Below are 24744 nucleotides of genomic sequence, written 5' to 3'. Positions count from 1 at the left end.
CCAGTGCATATGAAGTATCTAGGTTCACACAAAATTGTAAACTCCTATAAATCCCAGAGGATTGGTCAATGGGAAAGTGGTTACTATTTAAAAGTATCTGATCCGGATAGTTACTCATGGGGGACTCGGAGTAAAATATATATCAGACCTACTAAAGGAAATTTCAACAAAAAATGGAATGTCACAGACTGGTATGGAGAGCCATGTACTAGACGACAAGAAATAAATATAGTAAAATCTTCAAAAGGAAAAAGATTAGCTTACAACATGAAGTGTGTTAAGGAATTTGATTTAGGAGCAGAAGTATTGATGGTAGGTCAAAGAATGGATACGAAGAAAATAGAATTTTGGAGTGATAGGGTAGAGACAAAATATTTGTGCACTGGGGACCTATTTAATAATTGGAAGCATGCAACTTTTGGTGCCCCCATCTTTCAGTCTTATGGGGCTAGGAAGACAAAGGGAGGCATTGATAGGAATCACATGTCATGCAACTTTGAAGCCATGGAAGGCGCCCTCTGGGTAGGAGAGAACTTGAAAATCACTCCCTTGATTCTAAAACAAATGACAGGAGAAGTGCAAATCAGAAAAATATGTGCTATTATACCTTATATTAATTATATAAGTGAATGGAAAGATTTACTACACCCTGTTGACAGCTACCTGGAGGGAGAGAGTATTGGAGGGCATTGGATACATAGGATAGACTATTGGTCAAAAACCAGAAGCCCTTCAGAGGTAACCCTAATCAAGTTGATCGGAAAAATAGCGAAAACAGCATTTCAAGATATAGGAGGAAAAATTAAGGCAGTGGCCACAAATGTATGGAGTGTAATGACAGACATATGGGAGATAATAAGAACTGTGCTGTACTGTGTGGGAGGTACGATAGTATTCATTGTAATGATAAGTATCCTAATCAAATTAGTGAAAATATGCATACATTGTAGGAAGCTAAAACAGCTAGCTAACAAAGCCAAGTACAGAAAGATTCCTCTGTCAGCTGATTTCTCCGAGTCAGAGAATGAGAGTGAAGGAGAACTGCCTGCGGCTAGCGTACAGAACATAAAAAGTTAAGGGCTCGTAAAAATCACTCCATTCTTCTGAAATTCAGCAGACTGAACTGATCGAACCTACTAAGGAGCTTTCTTTGAAAAATTTGACCATGGAATCAATGACCAGACCAAATTGGGGAAACAATTCCAATGCGACTTGCTCTGACTTGCCGGTAAATAAATTTCAAATTATAATCTATAATGTAATTTTGATCCTTTACTGGATATTGATGTTTATGGGGTTACAAGGATTATGGCAAATTCCTATTGCAATATGTAACATAGCCTCATTTAATTTGGAAAAGAGGCTAAATCTGGCAGGTATATTACTCGGACAAGTTGCGAAAGGCCCTAAGATAAAATCCATTTTTGGACTTAGGAGCTTAATCGGACTGGAAATACTTAATATAATACTTGTTGCATGTGATTTACTGAAGTATTATCTTGAGCTCCAATCTGTAAAGTATATAGCATTTTCTTCTACACTATTGATGGTTATGTATCTTATGATACTTGCCACCAGGAGAGTAGAAATGGAAGGTACAAAAAGGACTGTTTATGAAATAACTGTAATTGCAACTGCATTTATGATAATGGTTATTGCAAGCTACTATGATGATCATATAATGTGTGGTATAGCAATAATGATAGTTAGTAATGATTGGTTTTATGTAACAAAACTGATAAAAGCTGGTAAAGAATGTTGTCTCAATATTGAGCTGACAAACCCTTTTTGTAACTTGTAATTAAGGATACAACAACCCCTGGACAGCAGAGGAAGAGATTCCTGGATGGCATCTCAAATGAAAATTGTGGAAAAAATGTAGTTGAAGTTAAAAGAAACTGTGATATATGTGGAATGCTTCCAGGAGGTTTAAGAATAAGATGTTTTTTGATGGGTCAATGGCAAGATCTATGTTCAAACTGTACTGCAATACAAAACGTAAAAATGGATGAAATTGGGGTAGTGGCTATATCCCAACGAGGAAGAAGAATGGATGTTAGAGGTCCTTGGGTGTCAAAGAGCTTCCTCAGATGGTGTATTGAAATGAAATTTAGGTGCTGTAAAATCGGTGAAATTTTATCGATACAGGCTGGTTCTAGAAACAGTTATACAGCTACTGGGTATCTCCTGGAACCCAGGATATACCAAAAGAAAAAGAAAAATGGAGGCTTGAAAACAATAATAGGAATTATTTACAGGCATTGGATTCTGGATAACCCAAGCCAACCCGAGAGTGCTGGACAAAAATTTAAATATAGCTGTGTGTATGTCTCAGCAGGTAGTTCTCTTACCAAAGGCCCCTGGGAACTGGGCGGTGGCACCTTTAACCCTGGACGTGGCCGAAAGAGGACTCATCTTCGCAGTAAACCAGTTAAATCTGGACAAACTGCCGAAAGTCTGGCGGAACAAACACGAATTTCAGTGGCAGCCAGCACTCAAAACAGAGCAAAGGCAGGCGGTTATCCAGAGTCTGAGAACCTGGTGTCTTCAAGCAGGGATGAGTCAGAATCAAGCCAACTCATTAAAAGTGATGATATGTAAAAATGATGGAATTAGTCATCGCCTGTATGAGATCGAATTCGATCAAGTTACACCTAGCGTGTATTGTACTGATTTTGTAAGCAAACTGGATAGATTTGCTGTAAGAGATTTTGTAAGTAAGCCGAAACGAAAACCTAGAGTTAGATTGAACAAGTTTAGAAGAATTAAAGAAGCTCAATCAATGTCAAGAGGGGGTGTTGAGGATTTTGAGGAAAGTCCATATGCAGGTGACATTTCACTCACTTCACCTACACTTCAGACTCGACGTCAGAGAAGGAAGGGTCACAATAAGAAGCCTATAACCAAGGGTATTCCCAGCGAACTAGCTGGTTTGTTAAAACGCATGACCATCTAAAAATATGATTTTGAATAAAGAGTTTTTGTCCATAGCTGGTTTTCTCAAGTCACATGAGGGAACAGTGACAAGGGTCTTTGTCCACCAATACAAAGGAACTGTTGTATCTTCGGAGAGCAAGCTGATGACTGGACAGTCATCACAGGGCCCATGCAGTCATGTGTCTCATAGTAAATATGACGAAGATTTCTCAATTCGGACTATAAAAGAAGAGACCTGGACGAAATCAAATTGCTCTTCCTTGCAATCTACAATCCAGAACCCCTGCAATCTGGACAGCAAGAAGCTGTTAAACCTAGCTAGCATTTCTCTGTTAGTTCAGTACTCTATGATAATCTGTAACAAATGTTCTTTTCAATTTTGATTCTTTTAATAAATATTGTTAAACATTTATTCTAAATCATCTTGTCTGGACCTTGGATTCTTGAGTACTTGCCTCCTTCTTTCCTCTGGATCAGGGAGATCCTAACTGAGAGACACGACAGGAGGGTAAGCATTATTTCTGATATATGAATAATCAGTGTGTGCTTTTGATTGATTGATAGCCTAGCCAAAGAGGCAGCTTACAACAGGGTTATTGTTGTAGAGCGAACACGGTTGAAGAGTACCTAAAAAGGTAGATTTATACTACGAAGGGTAAATTTATTATATCTATAATCCTTATTATCTTTGTAATAAAATACGAATTTGTAGAGACTGTTCACCTAACTCTTAAATAGCATGACTAAAGGATAGGCACTTTTAGTTACCGCGGGATTATTTATATATCCAGGTAGGACGTAAAATAATTTGGAACGGTATTAATCATGATATGATCGAGATATGATCATAAACTATTACATGATACACATTTTTCCATTACCATCAGTTACACTGTGATGAAGATGAATTTCGTGTAAGATTCATAACATATACGGTGTTTTGCATGTAAGAGTTTCCATGATGAAAACATTGTTGACTCTAATGAAGACTAACGTACACTCCGAGTCCGGAGAAAAGTACCGCATCGTCGGCTCGAGGACAGGTCCGGGGTTGAGGGCGAAGCAGAGGAGGTCGTTCAAGAGCGCGGGCAGGGTCCGAGGAAGTAGTTTTTGCCTTGTTTGCCTTCGCTGACTGCATGCAGGTGCTTTGAGCTGAATATTTCCGGGAACGGTGACATGTGATGAGTGCACGCAGGGCAGCGCGCGCAGTGGGGCTCGGGGCGGGCACGAGACATGAAGGCATCTGATTGGTTCTTTACATTCGCACCGAATGGCAGTGATTGGTCAGAGTTTTTACTGTCCTGCAGCTGCTACAGAGGTCTGATTTTTTTCATTCCTTTTTCTAAACACATAATGTATTGACTACTATCAGGATGGAAGGAACATTTCACCCAGTATAAAAAAAAGTGTTTCTGAACAGGATTACCTACCCTACCTTTAATTGTGAAGTCTGAGTCTCTTCCACCTGTATGAAACACATTTACACATTTATTTCTCCTCATAGACAGTAGTGAGACTCTTCTGTGGATCACCTGATGGTTTCTGCTCCTCTCAGGATCATTTCACAGATTTAAAACCATGATGTAAACAATCCACCGCTGACGTTTGGTGATCGATCTTCATCTCTGTAAAGTGGAACAGAAGAGAAAACAATCAGTGTTCAGTGGAACAAAGTGCAAATTATTATATTTCAGTTACTGTTTTTTTTAGTAAGAATAAGTTAAACTGAATTCCTGTAATCAGATTAATTACTGACTTTACATGATCTTGCATAGATATTTGTGTTTTATAATATAATAGATGTAAAACCTGAATGATGTTCATATGTTTGTGTGTGTGTGTCGGTGCGACTCCTATTGAGTCTCTGTAAAGGAGAAACTAATGAGTGTACGGCGTATGGAATAAACCACAGGGAGCAAATACAAATGTTATTTTGAGTTCAAACACAAACCTTTAGTTAAAGCCGTTTGTCCTCTAGTTTAAACATGTTTGTAGGCTCTTAGTAAATCACTGAGAGTAAAGTAAGTGTAAAGTAGTGTGACGTGTTGCTTGTCACAGTAAAAACACACTAGAGACAGAGACATTTCTCATGTGAGCTGGACGCTGTGAGCTGAAGCTGGAACTGCACTGATTTTAGCAGGAGTGCAGCGTTTTCCTACAATCTGACCAAGTCTGTTTTCACACTGAAATGATTCACTTCTACTGACACAGTTAATAAAGCAGGTGTTGATGTATAAAGCTGTGACAGTGAGCTTTTCTTCTCTTTCCTCCTTTGTGTTAAACATTTCAATAACTTCACATTTTGTTCTCACACAAACCCTTTGTTGCAATAAAGCTTAATGATAATTTCCTTTCACAAATGTTTGAAAGGTTTGTTCACATATCAGAGGTAAATGAAGATCTCTTTAATATCTCAGTGATGTTTCCTCACCTCAGGACACAGTTTGAGTCTCGTATCACGTCTCTGAGCCGCTGCTTTGAGTCTCCTATATTATTGTATCTCAGATCAAGCTCTTTTAAAAACTGCAGTGCTTTTGAGTCAGTCAAAGACTGAGTTAAAGAAGAAACATCTGTAATGCCACAGCGATATAGACTAGAAAGACACAAACAGAGGAAGAGAGATTATCTTACAAACAAATCATGAATGTGAACAATTTTACACTAATATAATGTGCACTCAGACTCACTGTCAGATATTGAGCATAAAGTGTTTTAGTTTAAACTGTTGAAGTGATTTTAAGCATTTTGATTCTTGTATGTGAATTACTAACTAGATAAAAAACACATAAAAATGTGAGCAATAGGGAAAACCCAGAAAGTGCACTGCTATAAACAATGAATCATAACCCCTGCTGTCAATGTAGAAGATTTTATTATTTAGAAAATAAGTAATTTAGCTATGTGTACACTATTATTTCCTTTCTGTGTGTGTGTCTTTGAGTTTGACTTTGGACGCCTGAACGGCCAGAATGTTGATGCAACAGAAAATTATATTTAATGTCACATGGTACAAAATATTTCTCAAAATATCTATAGAATGTATAACCATCTTTAGAAGGGATGTAGGAATATATGTGAGAAGCCACTGATCTGGAGCGCCTTTCTGCAGGAGGCGTTCAGGCTTTGTTTGTGAAATAAAGTCTAATATTTCTGGCATCAAAGATCTCTGAGAAGTGATTTCCCAAAAAGATTGAAACCACAACATTTATAAACTTCATAAATAAACTTCAGTCACACTGTAATTGCTGTACAGTATAATGATACTAACTGTAGTTTCCTCAGCTTGAATTGTGGGTTCATCAGTAGATCACTGAGGTTTTTCACTCCAGAGTCTCCTAGTTTATTCCAGCTCAGGTCCAGCTCTCTCAGGTGTGATGGGTTTGATTTCAGAGCTGAAGTCAGGATGAGACTCTGTTTCTCTGTAATACGGCAATCACTCAGACTGAAGAGTGGAGGTAGTCTCAGACTGAAGACAGAAAGAGAAAAGAAAATGACTCAGATTTATGATGATCAACTAACGTGTTTAGCTTCATCCAGCAGACTTTTGCTGACAAATAAACAGGGATATCCAGGTTCAGGTAACACAGAGAAAGACTACACATTGTTCATTTAAATATACTACCAATATTGTAACAATACAAAGGTTGTCTTGATCTATTTATGTTAGTTTACACATTCATTTCATATAATCTTTTAAGAGTCATGAAACCCCCAAAACACATTATTTGAGATGTGAACAGATATGTACAGGCTGCACATCACTGAAAATAATAAAAGCACTCTATTTTTGTCATTTTTGTGTTTTTCTGAGCAATTTGGTTCTTCCGGGCTGAAAAGTAAAGTGGAAGCGACGTCACGGTATCAGAGGTAGAAGCGTGTGATTGGCTGAATGTGAGGTGGAAGTGTGCTTTCGGAGCGTGTGATTGGCTGAATGTGAGGTGGAAGTGTGCTTTCGGAGCGTGTGATTGGCTGAATGTGAGGTAGAAGTTTGCTTTCGGAGCGTGTGATTGGCTGAATGTGAGGTAGAAGTGTGCTTTCGGAGCGTGTGATTGGCTGAATGTGAGGTGGAAGTGTGCTTTCGGAGCGTGTGATTGGCTGAATGTGAGGTGTGCTGATACACAGAACACGACAATTAAAAGAACAATGGACAAAAAAAGTAACTATGTCTTTATTATTTCTGTGTTAAACAGACGCGTGTCGTTTGTTCAGACTCAGAGACTATAGTGCTCATAAATGTAATGAAAATATTATTAGATCTTTTAAACATTCTTCAGCAATTCTCCCTCGTTCTTGTGAGTGTGTTATATAGGGTTATATTTTTATAATGCATCAAGGTGCCTTCAGATTCATTTTTTTTTTCCTCTGCAGTCATATTTTAATATTCATGTGTCTGTATAATGAGTGTGTCGCAGGTCTGTGTTTTATTGCTTGTTGTCTCCCCTTTTCCCGCCCTCTACACTCCCACTTTTCCACAGCTTTACACACACATTTCCAGCTCTGAGATGTGAACGATCAGCTAAAACAGGGTTTCATGACACTTTAAGGTTCTTCCGTGTCAATGTCACCTTTGGTTTGCTCACTGGGACAAATGTGGTTCATTGTGTTCAGGAGTTTCTTGTGTGTTTAATAGTGTCTGTGTGTATATTTAGCCCTCATGCAGGGCCGTACACACCATTGAGGTCCAGACCTTGCTCATTTTTCGACGTGTTTAGACCTTATGCGCCAGAGAAACAAGCGCGCAGCATCTTTAGAATATTGTCTTTGAACTTCTGTTGCGGTCGCTCTGTATATTTCTATGGCATCGCTGTCGAGGAGTAATTAGCTGGAGAAGTGGATTTACTTATTGTAGAGTTAATGAAAGTTATCATGAGCATGTGTAACAGAGTTAGTATTTTATTCCGTTTTTATTGTGAATTCCTCCTGAATTCAGCAGCGGTTGTTAATTTCATGTTGTAGTGGTGCCCTTGTGTGGTTTGTTTGGGGACTGCAGGCAAAATGTTCGGTAAGACGGGAGATGACGCAACACGGCCGTTGCAATGTGTAATGCACCAACTAAACAGCTGTTTTACGATAGAAGTTTAAAACAACCAACAGAAATAATCAGTTTGCGAAGACTGTATCAATCAAAGCTCAGCTTTGGGAAGGGAAGATATACAGGTGAAGATAAGGAGACTGAGAGAAGAAGAAAGAGAGAATGTGATGGAGATGAGAGAGGAAGAGCAGGTATTGCACACTGTGCCCAGGGTGAGATTATCATTATTACAATGGATTCATATTTAACACAGATATATGTTCTTCGCTATTACAGCGGAAACTATAAGCTCAATTTAACAGCACAAGCACCAATTAAATATATTTCCATAATAATATATATTTGTATACCTCGAATGTGTTTGAATATTTCCCCAGTATCAGCACTGGGACTTTTCACTGTATTACTCCACTTGTCTGTGTTTGTGCAACTTGCATCATTAAGCCAGAAGGGGGCGACACGTGACTGTCTTTATGAGTGAGCAATTGAACCATTACAGTTTTTCTCAATTGCTAAAACACTAAAACCCATTGGCTGAACAAAGTTCTCAGTTGCCTGAGCTCATTTAGCTAACTGTGCAGTCTGTTGTCAATACCTTAAACCATTTCACATGATAAAACACAATTTGCAGATCTCACTTAGACTTTTCAGCAAAACTCTAAACACATTCTCATTCTCATAACACATTCTGCACTGTAATTCACATGTCATCCACACTGGTAAACACAAGTGGCAACATCAAATACAAATAGAGAACACGTCATTGATTGAACACAACCACTCAAAACTGATTTAACCTGTTTCAGATGATGCCCAAAGACAAGAAGAAGCACACTGCATCACATGTTTACTCTGAACAATGAACAAACTGTATGTCCCTGAACATTGTGCTTTCCATTTGTTAACAGCACTGACTGCTCAATAGATTTTGACTGGTTGCAGGTTCATATCAACAAAGAACAAGAATCACAGTATCACAGAGACAAAGGACGAGTGTGTGAGATGCAGGGTACAGTACTGTAAGAATAGGGTACAAGGAGGAGGAAGAAAAAAAAAATTGCAGAGTAGTAATTTCTGATCAGTTTTGAGCTACTATGATAGAACATGTTTTCGTTCATCAAAAGACAATGACGGAAAAATATGAAATTTGTTTTGAGATTATAAATGTACTTCTCCCTGAGAACTATATGTTTTGAACAATGTGTTTTCTATTGTTTGGTGTATAGTTTACTGACTGCTTGATAGTGTATATCATTATCACTTTGTTTATGATTTGAGAGCAGTGTTTTGATTTTGAACACAGGTAAAACTGTTTTAAAGGAGTTAAAGGACTTCCAAAAAAGGAGTCAGAGATTTTGTAAATAGTGCTTGAAGATGAGGTTTTGTGTTTCATGTTTTCAGAAAATGGAGCAAGTTTTTACCCTGGTAAACCAGAGTTCTCGCGAGAGCACAAGTTGAATTTGCTCAGCGAGTTACTCTGGTGTCGAGCAATGGAGCTCATTAAATATGCCCCTCTATCTGAGCTGCACCAATCACATCGGGTTATCTGATATAGGCGGGCCAGAGGCGAGCTAAACAGAAGACGACAGCACTGTGACGTCGAAGTCATCAGTAAACATTGCAAGATGCCTATGGATAAATAGCAGTGGTTTGAAACGGCTTTGGCCGCTACAATGAACGAGTTAGACTTGGCTTTTTCCCAAAAGAGGAACAGAAGACGCCGCTCGAATCGTTCCTTTGCAAGAAGGGCGTTTTTGCTGTTTTGCCGACCGGAAGAGTCTAATCTACCAGTTAGCTCCGCTGGTAGCTAAGCGTATTGGGTTTATTGTTGTGATTGGTCGTAGTGTTATCCAATTGCGTGCAGTGAGATTTTCAAATGCATGCTTGGTACCGCCCCTCGATCTGGACGATTTTCATTGATCGACACCAGACCATTAAGCTTTTAGATTTAGGTCTGGATTTCCAGGCTAGCAAGTTTTAGCAATTGAGAAAAACTGTAATTGAACTGATTAGCACACTGATTAATTCAGGAAAGAAACAAGTTGCTGAAACTGATCTTTGATGCTCATACATATGCTCATTTCACAAATCACAAATTTCTGCATTTCCATTGTGTAGTGTGGATCATTCATTGCAACATTTATCCTGATTCTCATGTTTAAGAATCTGTTTTCTGTTTGACAAATAATTTATGCTACTGTCCACTGACATGCTTTTAAAGCTATTGATATCCAGTTTTTTTGTCCCTCAAACACCTTAAATTGCACATGTGTAGATCAGGAAAATCTAAATTTCCCCTGAACCCCCCTAGCAACATCAATTGTGGGACCTCAGTTTTTATAAAACCCTGCGTACGGCCCTGCCTTCATGTTACCATTGTCTTCTGTCTGGCTTTGTTCCCTGTAACTGCTGTTGGTGACCTTCATGTTTCTCACTCAAGTCTTTGTTTTTTTTAGTTTTGTTCACGTTTATTTGAATAAAGCTGCACTTGCGTTCAGTAGTGATGGGAGAAACAAAGCTTTTCAAAGCTTCAAATCAATTAAACCAATTTCTTCGCAAAATGATTCTCTGTTTTGAAGCGTTAGTCTAAGCGTGTAGTTTCGAAACGACAAACTCAGGCCAAAAACTGCATAAAAACACCTTCTATAAACCCATTACAAATGTTTTATTGAATGGAAAATGTATTTAATGCAATTAACTAATCATCTAATATGATTAAATATCAAGTGTCTGTATAATATGTGCTCTTTTATCAATTTTCAGTGCTTGTTTTGTTTATTTTATGGATGGCTCAGCTAAACAGGCCAATAAGAAACTATTAACTACTATTATTCCTTTTAATTATACTAATGTCTAATTAAAACGTCTACAAATGTATAAAACTGATCAGAGATCAGGTAAATCTCAGTAAATCTACATGATTCATGGGTTCACAGAGATCATTGTGTGTTTTTAATTTGCTGTTTAATTTTATTACTTTAAATTGTTGAGGAAAAAACTGCTCTGACTCAAATAAGTGAGGAAATAATATCATCATCAGCTAACATTACTACTGAAAGCAGGGCTCCAGACTGCATTCTGCCACCAAAATTTGAGAGTCTGCGACTGAATTTTACATCCAGTCTCACATGTGCGACCAGTAAATTTGTAACTGGCTAATGTGTGGAGGGGGAGGAGCCTAGAGATAATTGAGCGCGCATAAACATCTGTGGGAAGGAAACAGAGACAAATATCAATGTCACAGACACAGTCGGATTATGATGATTCAGAGTCAGAGGTTTGTGAGGTGATAAAGGCCCGAACACACCATTTTCGGGAAGACTGGCTGAGAGGATTCAGCTGGTTGAGGTACTGTAAGGAGACGAACTCCATGAACTGTGAATGTTGCAGTCGCTACCCCAGAACTGCAGGGGAACACGAAGTTTGAGAACAGTGCAGGTACTTCGCAGTTTAAACACAATATGCTAGTTAGACACAATCTCAGCCTCAAGCATAGAGTATGCCGTGACATGTTAATAAATCAAAATGAAAGCGGAAAAAATCTGCGCTACTCATTTCTGCTTCACGGACCGTTTAATAGTTCGGACCAATAATAGACAGCGCAGAGCTTCTCTCGCCAGTCGCGGGCGGATCTCGATCACGCAACACCGTTACATCGTGGACATCCAGTGAAGAAATCCATTGAGTTTGCGACAGAATTAATAACATCGCTGTGAGATCCAGTGAGAATCATTCAGATTCAACGCAGAATTCTCTGTTATAAACCATATCAGATCAAACAGCGTTGACGTGGAAACCAGGAGAAACATCGTGCCATCAATGAACAAGTTATAGAAGGCTTTAGGTCCACAGATCAGCAACATTCACCATGGATTTAATGTAGTAACACTAACTGTAACTATATACTATGGTTATAACAGTAGCCAACACATCTTTTTCCAGCACTACAAAACTATAGTATCATATTTAAATGTTATTTTTAATGTGTTGACCAAAACATTTTTTGTTCATCCTTTAAAGATTGTCCCTATTTATAAAACTAAAAGTTTCAAGAAGTAGGACTCACACTTATTTTAAAAAAAAAGAAAAAAAAAAGATTAAATTACCATTGTAAACACAGCTGCAGAGGACGCTTATTGGCTATTTTCACTCCCTAATATCTATTTTGTCACTTATTTTGCTTTTGAATTAATATTAAGACATTATGAATAATAATAATTAAAGTTAACTTTATCTATACACTTCAAATTAAGCTCAGTGCTTTGTCATCCCACAGTGCTACCAAATACTTTCTGTAGAACTTTCTGCAGTGCTGCTTCCCTCAAATGTTAGTCTGGATCCCTGTGAACTTAATAAAACTGCACATTGTTATTTCTGTACATTAAGTATATTTATTATCAAAGCATTTGTCAGTAATACATTTATTTTGGGGGAAAATGTGAATAATTGCATTGCAAGGTGATTTAAGGTGTGCCCCTAAATTTTCTGCTTGCGCTCCAAACATTTTAAGTCAGGGGCTACAGCGCTCCTAATAAAAAAAGTTAGTCTGGAGCCCTGAAAAGTAAAGTAATATTATAAATAAATGAGCAATACTCACGTCAGTGTGTTGAGTTGACAGTGTTTATCCTGCAGTAGAGCAGCGATCTGATTCACTCGTGTGTCTCCTAGTTCATGTCCACTCAGATCCAGCTCTTTCTGGAGTAACAGGTTTTTACCCACAACTCTATTCACATACTGACAGGCTTCCTCTGCAGCAGGACTCAAAAACCTGCAGAAGAGTCAATTCAGTTCTCAACTAAATGTCCGTTGCATTACAAAAATGATTGATACGATTAAAAAAAAAAATCTTTGAACATTTAAATACACAAATAAATATACATTTAAAAGAAACTAGAGCGACACTGAGTCCTAAAGCAAACTCATAAGAACAGAAACGTCTCACAGAGCAGAAGGGCAAAAGCTCACTAGATCATGGTTTTCAGTATAAATACAGAGTGTGAAATTAAGATCTTTCTGGCTTTTAAGCAGGAGAAGTGAGAAACGTCAGCACAGAGAAAACTGGCTTGTGAAACTGCATGTTTGTGAACATCAGGAGACTCATAGACCTGCTGTAGAGAGATGCAGTGAATCTGGGCTTGATGGAAAACTACTGTGTTCAGAAAACTCTCTCACTAAAAGGTTATCTAGAATTTTGATGAGAAGTGTGCACAAAAATAAAATTGTGCATTTCAATTATCAAGGTATACTCCAGAATAGCAGCCCATATACTGACCCATAATGTCTATTTGACCTTTAGCTCGTATCACAACTAAACTGTGTTGACGTTTTTCATCATCATGACAGAACCTGCAGCATCTGATCTGATCTTGATCATTTTGATGCAACAAATTGTAGAGCTAATATAATATATTAGTTATGAATATTTAGCCTCCATATAACTAATTTAGTTAATTATTTGATCCCGTCTCACCTCAGTGTCTTCAGTTGACAGTCTGGATCCTGTAGTAAATCATTGAGCTTCTTCACTCCTGATTGTCCAGGATCATTTCCTGTGAGATCCAGCTCTATCAGGTGTGAAGGGTTTGATCTCAGAGCTGAAGCCAGAGCTTTATAACCTTCTTCTGTCACACTGCAGTTAGAGAGTCTAGAACAGGAATGAAAGCATTCATCTGATTAATCAGTTAAACCTCGAAAAATATAAATCCTTAAACTTGAATTTATTTTGTTCCTTATACAAATGCATTAAAAGATAGTTGCAAAAACTGACAACTGAATATGGAGGCAAACAAAAGGCACAGAAATCTTTAATATGTTAGACATCAACATCCCTTTCGAGAATTACAATTATCTAAAACTAGTGATGCACCGATGTGAAAATTGTGGCCGATACCGATAACCGATATTAATATTGCTGTTATGGCCGATACCGATATTTACCGATGTCGATATCTCAAACACATTTTTATGATAATCAAATAAAGAGCTATTTTCCAAAACACTTTTTTTTTTTTTTTACTTTTGTTATTTATTTTCAGAAATGACTGATATTGGGCACCTTTACCTGTGTGCAAAATATGTCATCAGATTTTCAGAAGAAAAAATAAATATTTATATAAAAATAATTTTTTATAAAGGATACAAGTGTGTCCTGAATTCACACTATGAATAAGGATGAAAAGGCAATGAATAGGCAATGTCAATGTCTGAGAGTTTTGTATAACATGCTCATAGGGTTAAATGGTGAGATCGACAAGTGCTGAAAAACTGTGCTGTTGAATTTACGCCCCCAGCCTAGTTCAACGATTGTGTAGGCTGCTCTGTACCTAACCTCTGTCATTAAGAAACATTAAGAAACATCCAGAAATTTCCCAGATATTTATAAACACCCCTCAGCAATCTCTGATATATTAAGTGAATCCCAACAAAATCCCATCGATAAACTTTCAATTATGTCCATGGTTCACGTCAATACACGCTGAACACTTGCTACGTGTACGTAGGCTAGAATAAAGTTGGGCTGCAGCTACAGTGGATACTTTAATTGTTAGCATGCTTTTCATCCATTCAATGGTGAAAAGAAAACTCTTCTTATCACTCAAGGAAGATATTTTTCCACCTCCACATAGGCTGTTTTTTTTTTACTAGGGTGACAATACATCAAGACTTTAGAGTAAAAGCAAGCTGCAGCCGATCGATATAGGCTACTGACCCGGCCTGGAAGTGTACGTGCATAGCCCGAAGGATGTTAGCTTAATTTCTACTATGTCGCCAAATATATGGATTGAGCCAAACTGGACTGTTTGGCAAGACGACTGCTGTTCTTTGCAATTCCTATTATGACCATATAACTACATTCTGCCTGATACTAGGGCTGTAACTTTTGAGAAAAAATCTAATTCGAACGGGTATCAAATACCAAGCAATGTATTCGAATATATTCGAATATCTACGAGTCAAAAAACGGATCAGTCAAAAAAAGCGTCATGAAGAGGAAAAAAACATTTATAAGTCGCACTGGACTATATTATTTCACACAAAAAAAACAATGTTACGGATGGGACAGTTCTCCGTTACGGACGTGAGCGCTCTGAAAGCGGCACTAAAAGACTGCTTTAAAACTTTCACAGAGACCTCAAGCAGAAAGCACAAAGCCTGTCTTTAAATTGAATTTCGTTTTGTATTAATTGTATCTTAATTATGACCGCCGCTTAATTATGAAAGCGGTCATATAGGGATTGTCAAAGTTTTTTTTTTTTTTTTTTTTGTCATCTACTGAATTTTTCGTCAACGATACCAGGGACACCGAAACACCAGGGAACATGAAATTTGGTGGGCATGTAGCCCCACTAGACTTTACGGAAAAATTTCGTTTGGTCCCCGGGGGCCACTCCCCCCCCGCGCTGGGCCCCCCCAAACCCCCCAAATCCTAAATAACTACCTGAACCGTGGCACCGAGGATGAAGACATTTTTATGGTATGTTGGTCTTAAGGGCCCACATCAACCTAGCCCATAATCACTCATTTGTGATTTGCGCCCCTCCCATAAAAAATGAAAATGCAATATTATTCTGCTTTAATCGCCCCTATCTTCAGTTGAGATGTTCAGAACTGCACCATATTTCATGTGTATGATTAACTTGACATCCTCTGGGGGTATGCTAAGTTTCGTAGAATTTCATCCATGGGGGGGGTATAAAATAAATTAATTTATGTGCACATTTAGTGACTGTACACTCATCGGCCTGTAGATGGTGGTGTTGAGTGAAGGGTTGCTGGTTTAGGATGATACTGTCACACACACACATGCAGGAATACAAACAAACGCAAGCATGCACACACACTGACATCCACACGCACAGACACACACCCATACACACACATACAAATCCACATGCACAGACACACACACACAAACACACACGCGCACACACATGTACGCACGCATACATACACGCACAGACACAAACAAACACATACACACACACACACACAGACAGACATGCACATACTACTACTTTTTTTAGGTATATACATAAACACGCAATACAGCCAAATTGCTCCACGTCATTTATTTTTGTGGAAAGCCAGTGCAGGCCTGAGCGGCGGACATATTTTGTACCGCCATGCGGTACATCTAGTTTTAATCAATGTTTCATCAACCAATTGCCTGTATTTAATAAATAAGAAGTAAATATAGTAGAAAATATTGAATCACGACACGGAGGCGCCGGCGCTCGAACCTGGAGCTTGTCTCATAAATGAACCGAAACTCAGCGTATACGGTAGCCTACTTGCGTCACAGACATGAGACATATATAGAAAGCTTGAAATGTGTACTTTCAAACAGAACAATTCAAAACGAAAGAAAACAGACTGTTCACTGCTTATGTCATCCGTATGAAATGTGCATTTCTCTCAGGCGCGTTCACTACTGCGAAGATCGCGAGTCAGCATCGTCAACTTCATCTTCAACTTCACACGTCAAATACACAGGAATGATTATCGGCCTGTTCACATCGGCCCTATTTTGACATCGGAACGATACCGATGTGTAAAAAAATGACCATATCGGCCGATATATCGTGCACCACTATCTAAAACTGTGTAAGCCCGTTTATCGGTCCAAATTGGGGTTTCCGCCAGAACGGGTGAAGGTCTCTGCGTGTTACTGTCTTTCCACATGGCAAAGTAATTTAATTCCATTTAAGCTTTTATCTGACTCCATTTTATATCTTATATCTGACTCCATTGTATATCTGACTCCATTGTATATCTGACTCCATTGTATATCTGACTCCATTGTATATCTGACTCCATTGTTAACGCAGTTGTTTTGCTATATGAATAGTGCGTCATGAGTTTGTCATGTTGAGCACATGGTTAGCATAAGTGCTCCGCGATTAGCGCAAAAGTCCGCCACATAACTGGTTAAAGTATAAATACTATTCGAATCTATAAGGGATAAGACTGTTTAGTGTTATAAATTATTTCTAGTTTACATATGTGGTTGTTAAGCGGCGGTGATGTCTGTAAACTGTGTAATGCGTTACATTTGAGTGAATGTAGTTGAGTGAATTTCACATGTCTTGTCATTCAATGTAATACATCAGACAACGGACTTGTATGTGTTCTAAACTGAGAATAGGGAGTGGATTCTTAATGTGTTTTACATCATCATTCTCATGTTATTATTTAGATAAAGGGTAAATGCTAGTTAAAGTGTTTTATATATAAAAATTATCCATTAGGGTGTCACTTTGGCAATTGTAAACCCTGAATATGCAAAATGTTTACAGTTGTAATATGCATATACTTTTATTGATTCGTAGTAAATGCAGAGACGAGAAGCCATCACAAATGCGTTCTTCTCTTCATTGTCTTGTTACTTACAGGAGTACTACAATTACATACACTTGAATTTAAAGTAAAGTTTACTTCAGTAGAGGTATGGCCACTACTACAGATATAAGTCAACCAACTTTACTTGTCTTATAATAGCTTTAGATTGGCCATGCCGAGGTTTCCCACGTACACTTATCTAAAGTAACATTAAATTAAAACAGAGGTAAGACACACCCAGATTGTGGTTGGTCAAGCAGCACTTTTGCTGCCCTAAACGGAAATTCACTTCTCGTCTTTACAAAACATGTACACTTCAATTAGCGCCAAAATATTAGTCGTCACTAATCTGATGCAAAGCTTGCGGTAACATACGAATCAGTTTAATCTACTTGGGAAAACTATTTCAGAGTCAGTCGGAATAAAATCAAATGTAACAATTTATGATGTCAGGTAAATGTATCATGCTAATTACATAATCAGTTCAAAGGTAATAAATACAAAACATCAAATGCTCTGGAATAAAGAGAGAAGATGCGAACCTGACATTATAAAATACATGATGTGGAGTGCCTGCATACACTCTGCATCACGGGCTAATTTGAGTTACAAATCGCCACAAGCCTTCTTCAGCATCTCCCTAAATACTCAGACCAAGGCAGAAACCTCTTTTCAAATGTAAACATGAGTTCACAGTGGGAATTTGCATTAATCACCGTCCCAGACTTACTGGGGACAGAAGTTGAGGGAATGATGTGTAAATTGGGAGGTGATCAACTGAAGTGTGATTCGTGTCTCGAATGGGGATGGTAATATAGCAAGAGAGATCAAATGTTAATTTCCTTGTTTTCCCAGAGAGTTGCCCTCTCTTCCAGTTCTTCCAGTTTATCCAGTCTTACAACTGTACAGGTCTGAAAGTCTGTGATCTGAATGATCCACAACAAGTAACCTGAAAATGGTCGGAAAATTAGAAAATTTAAGTTTGGGAATGGCCAAATTAAAGTCCAGACTTCAACTCCATTGAAATGCTGTGGAAGTACGTGAAACACAGCTCATGCTGGAAAGTCTACAAATGTCACTGAGCTAAAGCAGCTTTGTAAGGAGTGGGGAAAATGGACCAAAATACCTTCACAGTGGTGTAAAACACTCATAAACTAGAGGAAGTGTTTAGTCGAGACTAGCTGCAAAGCTGAAAGCAGAATCATAGATACACAGCTCCCTCAAAAGCACTAAAATACATTAATCCAGTCACATAAAACATTAAGAGAAGTGATTTCTACCAGATATCGCCCTCCATTCTGTGGCAGATTTACCATATCTAACAGAATCATCTTAATTCTGACTCAACACTAGGTATGCAAGTAATGATTACATAACTAAAGTATAAATTATAAACAAAAACAGCACAATTTAAGTGTTAACTTATAAGAAGTAGAATATACATATATAGAAAATACTTTATCCACTAAATATTATAATCCCTTGCAATTATTTGCATTACAGCCCACATGGAAAGAATCTATATGAGGATATATGCGCATATATGAAACCTATATGCAGTTTATATGCACATATATGCTGCATATATACAGCATATATGCACATATATGATAATATATATGCTGCATATATGCGTATATATGCCACATATAGGCATAATTGAGGTGCATATATGTGCATATACAGGCCATATAGGTCTCCTGTATTGCTTCTTTATATATACATATAAGCCCTATATGTACATACAAGATATGTCTCCTATAGCTCATGGCAGGATGGTCATTTTGTAGCTCATATCTCACTTTGGAAACTGTCATACATGATGCCTAGCTCAGATAGGCACATCTATCAATTCGAAGCTCACGGAGCTGAGATCAAAAAGATAAAAATATTTTTTTTTTTTAAAATTCTGTTCAGTTTTTTGTCTTATTTTTGTTCTTGTACTATTTGATTGTTCTTAAGTAAATAAATAATGTAAATTTCTACATTTTGGGGTTTTATTTATGTTGCCTACACTGTAAAAAAAAGTGTACTTTTACAGGTAATGGTCTGTATTTTTTTAACAGAATTTTACCGTTTTGTCATTATAGTGAATGCCTGTTATTTTACAGATATTTGCTGTAATTTAAAGGTCCACTATTAAATTTACAGGTAATTGCTTGTATTTTGGTTTTACATCAATTTACGTTTTTTAAGGAACTTGTCTGTATTTTTACAAAGTAATATTTTACAGATTTTTTTCTGTGAAATTAGAAAACAAAGAAAAGAAGGTATAACTGCAGAAATCTGCATCTATTCAATATGTTGTCCTTACAGATTATTAAGCATGTGGGGGTTAAAGTGAGGTTTTTTTTAAGGTTAAATAATAGTATTTGTACAGTAGCCTACCCTACATAGGCTACAGTAGACCTGTATTGAATTGTTTTTAGGCTATAGTCTTTTAATCTTGTCTTGCAAATAGATGCTCATTTTGATCATTATTTCATTGTCTTATTCTCCCATAATTTCATGTATATTTTATTAATATTTTTCTAAATCTCCGTTGCTGCACATTCAGGGCTTTGTGTGTGTGTGTGTGTGTGTGTGTGTGTGTGTGCGCGCGCGCGCACGCGATGACGCAGATTCAAATTCGCCGCCATTACGTTTCCGCTGTTTAGTCCCGCCCACAACGGTCAGCTGATCAGTCGACTTTGGATCTGTATCAAGTGCAAGTGGGAGATTTGAATTCAGCCTACTCTCCTGAAGTGGATTGTGAGATTAACAGGGGTTCAATATGACACCTCATAATTCAAAGCAATCGTGTTCGTCGAGAGCAGCCGTGAGCAGGAGCCCTAGCTGTTGTCAGTTTGGATTCTTCGGAAATAGCACCCTTTTCAGTGAGCCTGGTTCGTCACAGCGGACATCATGCCAACCGATCACCGGCTGAGGTAAGAGTCTGCATGTGAACGATATTTTATATTACATTTGTGTTAAGTTTACGTTACAGTTTTCAAGCTAACATTAGCATTTTAAATGATGAGCTGGAGGCAAAACACTGAAAATGTAGCATGCATCTTTACATTTTCCATCTGTTTTAAGAAAGATCAGTTGAACCCACACCTCAAAAAATACCTAAAACAAGCTTTCGTAGACTTGTTATACATAAAGTCCGTTTAATTGTGTATAAAATCTTTGTTAATACGCGATAGTATCTGTCAGTAAATCAATCTCTTAAATGGCGGGACATTTTTAAACACTGTCTGGAAGCTGAAAACTCTTCTCTTAAAAAATAGTAACCACGTTTTTGGCGGATTTTTATTACCATTTTTAATAGCCACAGTTATACTACAAATAGGCCTAACGTTACCAAGGTTTTTTTTTTTTTTTGGTTAAACCATAGTTAATTTTCATAAGGGTTAATGTGGTTATCAAGACCGTTAAGAAAACGAATTCAGCAAATACTGTACTTGGGCAGATGACGTGACGCATGTTTTTTCTGTAATCAAGTCTAAATGTTTATTGAACTGCATTTCTCAATTAAAACGACACATGCCAGTGGGGCATAGAACATCATTTTATTTAAATATTATGATTTTGGGACGTAAAATTTATTTGGTGTTGTTCATATTTCAAGGTGAATAGCAAAATGTCCTGCGGTGTGACTGTAACATTGATGACTCATCAAATGTAAATATTAGTAAAATAAAGCAGGTATGCTTGGAGCAGCTAATAAATGCCTTGGCATTTTTTTGTATGCATTTACTTACTTAACTTAAGTTTTCAAAATGCTAAAAAGTACTAAAATAATATTTACAGTACATTTAGTTTTGAAACACAAATGCTGTCCTGCAGTGTGACATAGGATATTAGATTTTTGTACTGGCAGTTACATGGACAGCCATAGGGGTCCTTTAGTCAAGCCCCCTACCAGGAAGTCCCCCAGATGTTTGGATGTGCTAAGGAGGTTAAAATGTGAGTGTTAATCTCTTATTAATTTGATATATTTTATCATTTCTGTCAGACCATGAACGTGTCCATTTTTGATAGTCCTGTGGTGTGACTGATCTAGACTGATCTAGTTCGAGAAAAAATAAAAATATTTTTTAAAAAGAATCATATTCAGGTTTAAAACAATGAACTTATTCAGTTACTGTAATGCCCAAGGTCAGTCTTGTATAGCAATTACTCAAAATGGCTGCAAAAGTGAACAAGTCCTGTGGTGTGACAGCCCGTCCTGTAGTGTGACATAATTAAATCAGATGTCTAGCTAGATTCTCGTCTGTTATGTTTGCAATATTAAACATAAATATAAATATATCTCTGTCTCTATATATATATTAAACAAATATTGTAAATATTATATATAATATACCTATATTATACATATATTAAACATAAATATATATCTGTCTTCATTATACATAATATACCTATATTATACATATATTAAGCATAAATATATATATCTGTCTTCATTTGTTTGTTGTGTATGTTAACAGTCACTGATCATTGTTTTTAAAGTGATTTGTCAGTTTTTAGGCATGAGTAAAGAAAGGACAAGGAGGTACAGGGAAATGATGAAGTCAGATTTCTCTTGTTCACTGGAATCTTTGTTCAAAGAGCTGAATTGATGATTTTAACATGCTTTTAATTATTTTAGCATGACTTTAATGACTTTCCCCTGAGAAACAAGATATTTGTTTAGTCTTTTAAGTTAAAAATAGAAATGAATGGTCTTTATGACTGGGTCTGATCTGACACCTCCAAAATGTTAATTATTCAGTATGTCTTGTTCACTATGTTTTTAGTTCAAATTCATACACTAAGTAATAAGATTGTACTGATATGGTGGATTTTCATTAATGTTCAAATAGAGATGCAAATGAATTTGTTTGTTACAAAAGTATTCAATAAATTTCACCATAAATGTTCATGCAGTGTCTCATTTTTGTCCTGTGGTGTGACGGGATGTCCTGTGGTGTGACATCACTTCAAACACAATTAAACGACTTTTACTATGTTAACTAGCTTAAATAATTATATGCATTTGAAAACATTGCATAATATAACCATATAAAAAAATAATAAACATTTTCAAATATTTTTTCTCATTTTAAACAATATTTCCACTGGAGTGAGTGGTAAAAGATGGCACAAGCAAAGAATATAATCGAAAAACAGCTGTGAAAAAAAAAAATATGCAGAATTTTAATGATCATTCTTTAAGAATACTTGTTAAACATAAAACATACCTGATTTGTATTTGAAATTAATAATATTTCAATATTTGAATTTTATAGTAATGTCATGTCACACCGCAGGACATATTTTGCCTGGAGCTGTGAGAAAAGCTTAATAAATTACATAATGAGAAAAAAAAATCTGCTAACCTCTAACAGTTTCAAAAACAACAGTATTTGTACTTTACAAATTCATACAATTCTTAAGCAATTTAGAACTTTGTTTTAAAAAATGCTGTTTCACCCTTATTTGTCATCTACCCACTTGTTGTTGATACAGGAAAACACATGAGGCTAGAATATGAACACCACATGATAAATTCCATATTCTGGCTGCATGCTTGCCAACACGTCAGTTGAGGTTTTGCATTGTCCCAGTGGAACATATTCTGACATATGCAAATGTAATACTGAGTTGTAAAAAAAAAAAATATATATATATATATTTGTGATTTCAGGTCAAGTGGAAAGCAGAATGATCATGGCAAACAAGGTATGGGAAGAAGTAATTTAAAATATTGTAATGGCCGAGTCTTCTGATTCCATATGATTGCACTAAAAGTGGCAGAAAATGTCATTTGTTTTATACTATATTTTCCCATGTGAATATTCATTTGATCCTTGTGAGGCCACTGGAGCTGCACAAGGTTTGGTTTTGCTTCAGTAAGACCACGATTGTGTTAGATTCCACCCATCTATTATTATTATTTTTTTGTATTGTAACTAGGCTCTGTCATTTAGAAACATGGGTTTTCCTATCACTTATAATGACATATATCTCTACCTTTCATTCCAGCCAGAGGATCTGACGGTTGCTGCTCGCATCTCAGCCTACCTGATGGAAAATTCTTGCTGGATGAATGACCTTCACCTTCAATTCAACCTTGCCAAGACAAAACTGCTTATGGTTTCACTTTCAGCCAAACCATGCGATCCTGCTGATTTGCCTTATACAACACCAGAAAGATCCGGCCCTTCCTGTCGGAGTCACACAACTCCTTGTCTAAGCTCTTGTTCTATCCAGACTGGACTATTGTAATGCTCTCCTGGCAGCTCTTCCAGCATCAGTCAAACCTCTGCAACTGATCCAGATGCTGCAGCAAGACCTAAACTCACTGCTTCAGATCTATGTGTCTCCAGAAGCTTGTGTTCTGCAAGTGAACGGCGCCTTGTGGTGCCATCATACCAAAGAGACACAAAACCACTTTCACTGACCTTTACCTGGACTGTTCCCTGCTGGTGGGATGACCTGCCCAACTTAACACATTTTCAAGAAACTGCTAAAGATCCATCTTTTCATAAACACTTGACCCAATAATACTAAATCTTTGTTTTAATAATAAATAAATAAACTTGTATACTGTGCTACACTAACTGGGACTTGTCACTGCACTTGTTGCTTCTATTGTTCTCTTAATTTTTAAGTCACTTTGGATAAAATGTAATTGTAAATGTGTAAAATAAGTTATATTAGAGTATAAAGGCATACAGCAATTGCCTTTTAATGTAGATATTTTTACATGTTCTAAATTATATACTAAGATTGTATTTCCTATCATTCACATATCTTGATGTTCAGTGTTTGTTTAATGAGTAATACTGTAAATGTGCAGGTATTTTGTACTTATACGTTTAATTAATTTAACAGAAATTGACTGTACATTTGCTATTATTAAGTACTTAATTAGAGATTGGTCAAAGTTGTGAAATTGGAAATGCCTTAACTGTAAATATACAAACTTTGAATTTGAATTTATGTATTTAATGCATTTTTATACATAACTTCATAGTTATTATACACAGGAAAAACTATATATTAAAAGATAATTACTGTAGATAGACAGCATTATTATAAAATAACTTTATAAAACCCTAAATTTACAGTTTAACTTGAAAGTTAAATGTTTTTTTTTAAATGTAATTTGACATAATTTATCCGTTTTTCCACGGTTTAATAAGCCATTATCAACAGTAATGTACTGTAATTTAATAAATTTTGACTGTAAAGTCAATTCTGTATTTTCACTGTTTTTGCCTGTAATTTTGTGAAATGGTTATTTGCTGTAATTTAACGGAATCCGTCTGGAAACTTTGCTGCCAGAGATTTACCGTTTGTATACGGGATTTTTTTTTTTTTACAGTGTAGGCCTAGTAGCTATGGATTTTAATAATTTTACTAATATATAGTAGGTAAACATATAGGTGCATATATAGGTG

General features: G+C 36.7%; 1 protein-coding gene and 1 long non-coding RNA gene across 2 annotated transcripts in view; one reads left to right on the top strand and one right to left on the bottom strand.

Annotated features, from left to right (window-relative positions):
* The window catches only part of LOC309501908 (uncharacterized protein), a 575396-nt gene that overhangs the window by 163378 nt on the left and 387274 nt on the right, over positions 1–24744 (bottom strand). Inside the window, exons 23-24 of the mRNA XM_082174164.1 lie at positions 13440–13613; positions 12567–12737 (exon numbers count right to left, since the gene is read on the bottom strand). Of these exons, the coding sequence (XP_082030290.1) occupies positions 12567–12737; positions 13440–13613 (345 nt within the window). The remainder of the gene's footprint in view (positions 1–12566; positions 12738–13439; positions 13614–24744) is intronic.
* Positions 20066–23699, top strand: LOC309502087. Its single transcript, XR_014207139.1, has 3 exons — positions 20066–20235; positions 22986–23020; positions 23324–23699. It is a non-coding gene; the product is annotated as an uncharacterized lncRNA (long non-coding RNA).

The sequence above is a fragment of the Leuciscus leuciscus genome (assembly GCF_965113295.1).
Source record: "Leuciscus leuciscus genome assembly, chromosome: 6".
Taxonomy (NCBI): domain Eukaryota; kingdom Metazoa; phylum Chordata; class Actinopteri; order Cypriniformes; family Leuciscidae; genus Leuciscus; species Leuciscus leuciscus.
Note: the sequence above shows the minus strand (reverse complement) of the source record. Positions and strands in the feature narration are given on the sequence as shown.